The following is a 5692-nucleotide window of genomic DNA, read 5'->3' as shown; positions in this document are numbered from 1 at the left end:
TCCAGTCTCAGTATCAAAAAACATGATTTTGTCTCCCTACTCCTCACTTCTTTAAAGTAAATTAAACAGAACATAATGTGTTGCTAGTTTTATTTAATCTAAAGTATTGTCAAACAAAACCATCTACTTAACCATATATTTACCTACAAAAAAAGCAAAGAGAAAATCCTTACTTAACTGCTGACAGAGAAACAGAAAAGTGATGCTCGAACAAAAAGGATCTTTTTTTACCTCCTTCAATTAGTACTCACTGTAACGTGCGAGCTATGAGGGCTGGAAACCTGCCCAGTGAGAACCACAGACTTAAATAACTTTGGAGCACGGGAACTAGTCTCCATTTATTCAAAGAACTCTCCTCTCTTCTTTCCATACAGAGGAGGAAAAACAAAACAAAAAAAACTGTCAGGGTCAACATGGCTACCACAAGAGTGCCGCCCTTTTTTCAAAGTCAAAGCACACAATAAACTCTCTCGCAGGCAGCTATAAAACACGGTGCTGAGCTTCCAGGACCAGTTTCACCTGATCAGATCTGTTCCTTTTATTGCCTGGAACAGATCAATCAGGTGGGTTTCTGAATTGTATGCATTATTGCAGAAATATCACCCACCAGTGGTTCAGGGGGCAGGCTGTAATAAAACCCGGTGCTGAGCTTCCAGGACCAGTTTCACCTGACCAAATCTGTTCCTGTTATTGCCTGGAAGTGATCCATCAGGTGGGTTTCTGAATTTTAAGCACTTTTACAGAAATATCGCCCGCCAGGGGTTTCTGGCCGAATCCAGGCGGGAGAGCAGGTGCTGGACGCAGGACCACGGGTCCACCTCACTGGATCTCTTCCTTTTATTCCCCTGCATCAGCACAAGCAGCCCCGTGCTGGAAATCAGCCGTTTCACCCGCCGGAGCTCACCTGACGACTTTTGATCGCTTATATCTCAGCAGGGGAACATCCCAGGGACTTGCAACCACCTCGAGGTTGTGGCGGAGATCCGGAGCTTTAATAAGAGCTGTCTCCCGCCCGGATCAGACACTCAGAGCCGGCGCTAGAGGCTCCGGAGTAAATTGAGTACTATATCGCCTGCCAAAGCGCCTTTTTCGGTCGGTTGTTGGTTAATAGCTCCGCGGGGGAACGTCCCAGGAACTTGCATCCACCTCCAGTAGAGGAGGACCGCAGGTTTCCAAAGTCATCTCACTTTCCCGGATCCGATGCTCAGAGCCCGCGGGAGAAGCAAAGGAAGGTTGAAATTTCCTCATGAAAATGCGCATAAAATGCACTAAGTCATGCGTAATTTGCTTATAGATCCATGGGGCAACGTCACAGAGACTCCATTCAAGTATCAGCTTGTAGGGCAGAACCAGAGCTTTAAAACCCGACCAGCCACTCCGGGATCCGATGCTCCTAGCCCAGGGGTGGGGGGTGGGGTGCTAAAACCACCCCGGCGGGAGGTCCGATGGTGCGTATTTTGGAGGTTTTTTGCTTATTGCTCCACAGGAGAACGTCACAGGGTCTTCATTCAACTTTCACTTTGTAGGGCAGAACCAGAGCTTTCAAACAAGACCAGCCGCTCCTGGATGTGATGCTCAAAGCCGGCGCTAGAGACTCCGCAGCAAGGTTGCGTTGAGCGGGCACCTGGGAATCAGCCCGCAAGCGACAAGCTGTTCATATAAACATTTATAGAGCTAAATTGGGGCCGTAAGTTTTGTTCAAAATGAAAAGTTTTTGAAACTGAAAAGGTTTGGAAACCGAAAAATAATTTTGAAACTGAAAAATAATTTTAAAACTAAAAACAATATTAGAAACTAGAAAAGTAGAATTTAGCTTTTGTGTTGCTTTTATGTTTTAACTAGCATTTTGTTTCTCTTAGCATTCATCTTTAAGCTATTGTTTTACTACTTTTTTCAATATGTTAGAATTTTGCTACTTTTAGCCCAAACAGCCTTTGTGTTCTGTTTATTGGAGTTTTCAGCATAAACTGGCAGCAAGTTATTTATTGCCAGGAATAGTTGACATGTACATCAGAAACAGATGGTGTAACATTTGTTTATAACAAAATAAATGTTCTTTTAATGTTTAATTTTTCCTGTCTTCACCAGGGACTCCATCACGAACTCTATCCACCATGTCTCTCTCGGTTCGCCCGGTCAGACGCGTCACCTCCAGATCCATCACTAGGAGTCAGAGTTTTACTGGAGTTAACATCCAGGAGAAAGCCTACAGGTACACACACACACACACACACACACACACACACACACACACACACACACACACACGTTTGTTTCTCGACCCTGTGGGGACCTTCCATTGACTTCCATTCATGTTTTTTAGACTTTATATCCTAACCCTGACCATATACTCTAAAATTAASCTCACAGAAACTTACCTGACCCTAAAACTAACCTAAACCTTGGTCCTAAACCTAACCCCACACCTGGAACATGCATTTGGACCCGTGGGAACCTGACAATGGTCCCCACGATTCACTTCAGTCCCCACCTGGCTGCTTTTTTTGGTAAAAATACCCCATGTTGTAGGAAAAACCTATACACACACACACAGTAGCTTTGTTAACAGGACATCTTTTTCTGACTTGTGTTTGTGCCTCAAGATTCCTGTTTGGCAAAATATTGTACAGCTTACTTCTCATTTTCCTATTCCAGTACACCAGATTAATTTAAAATGATAATGACAAAAAAAACTGAACTATTTTATTCCTAAAAAATAGTTGTTTTTTGCATATTTTTTCCATTGATAAAGAATTAAAAAGCTGTTATACACTCCAATTGAAACTATTCTGCTGTGGCGGAGTGGTTAGGGGAGTCGTCCTGGAACCAGAAGGTCACTGGTTCGATTCCCCCGTCCAGCCGTCTCAGTCGTTGTGTCCTTGGGTAAGACACTTCACCCACCTTGCCTACTGATGGTGGTCAGAGGGTCCGGTGGCGCCGATGCATGGCAGCCCCACCTCTGTCAGTGTGCCCCAGGGCAGCTGTGGCTACAGTGTAATTTGTAGTTTAGTGTGTGAATGTGAGTGTGAATAAGTGAATGTCTGTTAGTGTAAAGCGCTTTGGGGTCCGGAGGGACTTGAAAAGCGCTCTATAAGTTCAGTACCATTTACCATTTTTATTCTATAGGTTACTATGTAAAATAATTAACACACAAAAAAATCAGCAATATAGTGTTGTTCGAACATTGGAAAGCTTTATAAAGTTTAGTTTTCCTCAAAGAGTTGTTTGTATTTTTCTAAACCTTTTGTTTTAAGATGTGACCAAGTATTTTGCAGCTAAAACCGTCATCCTTTGTCAGTGTTATGGCCCAATATAATTAGAGAGGACACAGAAACAGAATTCAGGCTCAAACATTTTGGTTTTATTAATTTTTCTGGCCTTTTTGTCCTTCCTGGAACCATGCTGGAAAAAAATGGAATCAAAACTTTGCTGCAAAAGAAGGAAAAAAGAACATGAACCTTTTTCTACTCGTGCTCAAACTAACCAAAAACAAAATACAAAGTTTAAACAAAAGATGGACATGAGCTGGCCAAACAAAAATAAGGTGTGGCAATTGTAATTTTGTTTGGGGAGCTACATTTCCAACTCATCTAAACAAAATATTTATTCTACAGAAAAACTCTCTAAGAAAAGTTACCTTCTTGAAATTTGATAACCCCAAGTGCATCTTTATTCTATAAATTACAACTGTTGAATATTTTTGATATAAAACATATTTCTTACTTGTCCATTTGTGTTCAGAGTTCTGTATGATATAAATTGGCCTTCCTATATTAAAAGCTATTTCCATTTGAACTCACAAATTCGTAATTATGCTACTAGGCAAACTCTTCATTTGCATCTTCCATTATACAAATAATTGCTTGACCAATTCTCAATCAGATTTTATGGAGCTAAAATGTGGAATTCWAATGTTGAACTTGTGGAAACTTCAATATCTCTGTGTTTATAAAAATAAATTCAAAACCAAGCTGTTGATTTTGAAATGTGAAATTTGAGTGATTTTAAATTCATATAGATTTCTTATTTTTGTATGTGTTTTGATGGATTTTAAAATCAAATTTTGATGTTGATTTTTGTATTGATATTATTTCTTTTGTTACTTTTATTTGAGTGGCTATTTTTATTTTCTGTTTTTTTGTTTTCTTTTACTGTTGTGTTGTAGTCTGATTAATTGGGAGTGGTTTTTACATAAGCTTATTCAGGATTTTACTGTTCCCTTGCATGTGTAATCTCATTTTGAATTGTTGTGTTCTTTTTGTGTGTTAAATAAAATCAAATCAAATCGGTGGGCCAACCCTTTACAGGGCTGTCAAAGCCACACCAAACTAAACTAACAAAAAAACATCATAAAAAAGGTAAGAAAAACATACTCATGAAAAGATGACCGGTCCCACCTGGCCACAGCTGCAAAAATAAGGAACAACACAAACTCATGGCAGGCTGAGAAAGGCTGAGGACCAAGGCAGGGGCGGACTGGCATATGGGGCAACCGGGTAAATCCCCAGTGGGCCGGCGGTTTAGTTGGCCGGTGGGTCGTGAAGAAGTGACAAGAAGACGAGTTTGAAGAGTCTTGTCCCAGCTAGATCTAACAGAGATGCGCAGTGCTCATCATTTCACTGTGGAACATCACCTGCCAGTCACCAGGGGCACAACAAGTGGGGGTGGCCACAGGGGGCTGTGCCCCACCAGTTTTATCCTCCTGAATCCCAAGCTTTGTGCTTATTTAAATCTTTCCCAGCTATATAAGATTAGTAGTGTGAGGATTTTGCAGGGACTGACCCAGGATGCAGGCAAGAACCATAGTGCAAAAAGATTTAGTTCAGTAACCAAAAAAGTAGTGATGGGCAGTTTGAACCTGAAGCTTCAGCGCATGTATTGAAAAAAAAACAACACACTGTTTGAGAAGCACTGTGTCGGAGCTTGATTCGTTTGGTAAAAGTCGTGATCAGTGACGTCCGAACCTTCGAAAGTGGTGAACTTATGTCACTGCTTTGGTACCTGATTCAAAGGTTCATGAGGAAGTGAATCATTGGCTGGATTTGTGGTGTGTTTTGATGGCAAATGCGCAAAATATAACAAACCAGTGAAGGACTAATTGTGAGGCAGAGGCAAACAAACGAATGTGTTTAGTTTGTCGTGCAGTTTATAAGCCTGGGCCAGATAGAGTGGGGGTCACAAACCCACAAAGAACCTTTGCTGCAAGCACATGTGTGCGCGCACGCACAGCTTTTCATACTTTTGGCCACAGGATGGAGCCAAAGAGAACTGTGCTGGAAAGCTTCGAGTAATGAATCCTTTTTCAAAGCAAGTTTCAGTGCTTCAGAAAAGCTTCATTTGCTCATCACTACAAAAAATGCTGGATAAGCTGCTCAAAACTTACAGGTTTATAGGAGAACCACAGAGAGATCGCACAGGTGAGGGAACACAACACAATAAACCGACAAACACAAATGACAGGACTCGGAATATAAAGCAAACAAATCAAGAGTTAACGAGGAACACCTGGGGAGACACGAGAGGAATCAGGTGTGAGCAGGCGGGGCTGGAGGTCAAACAGTAGGGAGAGGAAAACACAAGAGAACGGAAAAACACTAAGAGAATAAAGACAAAAACACAGATCTTGACAAGTAGAACCTTATTCAAATAGTGTTTTTTGAAAAACTAAGACTTAAAAATATAAATATATATT

The 5692-nt window shown here is 41.2% G+C and overlaps 1 protein-coding gene across 1 annotated transcript in view; it reads left to right on the top strand.

Annotated features, from left to right (window-relative positions):
• The first annotated feature begins 1970 nt into the window (after nt 1-1970).
• ripor1 (RHO family interacting cell polarization regulator 1) overlaps nt 1971-5692 on the top strand; it is a 40175-nt gene continuing 36453 nt past the window's right edge. The window contains exon 1 of the mRNA XM_014024080.1: nt 1971-2212. Coding sequence (XP_013879534.1) covers nt 2115-2212 — 98 coding nt within the window. The 5' untranslated portion in view covers nt 1971-2114. The remainder of the gene's footprint in view (nt 2213-5692) is intronic.

This window comes from Austrofundulus limnaeus, unplaced genomic scaffold, assembly GCF_001266775.1.
Source record: "Austrofundulus limnaeus strain Quisiro unplaced genomic scaffold, Austrofundulus_limnaeus-1.0 Scaffold406, whole genome shotgun sequence".
In the NCBI taxonomy this organism is placed as follows: Eukaryota; Metazoa; Chordata; class Actinopteri; order Cyprinodontiformes; family Rivulidae; genus Austrofundulus; species Austrofundulus limnaeus.
The sequence above is the reverse complement of the archived record's forward strand: the minus strand, read 5'-3'. Positions and strand labels throughout refer to the sequence as shown.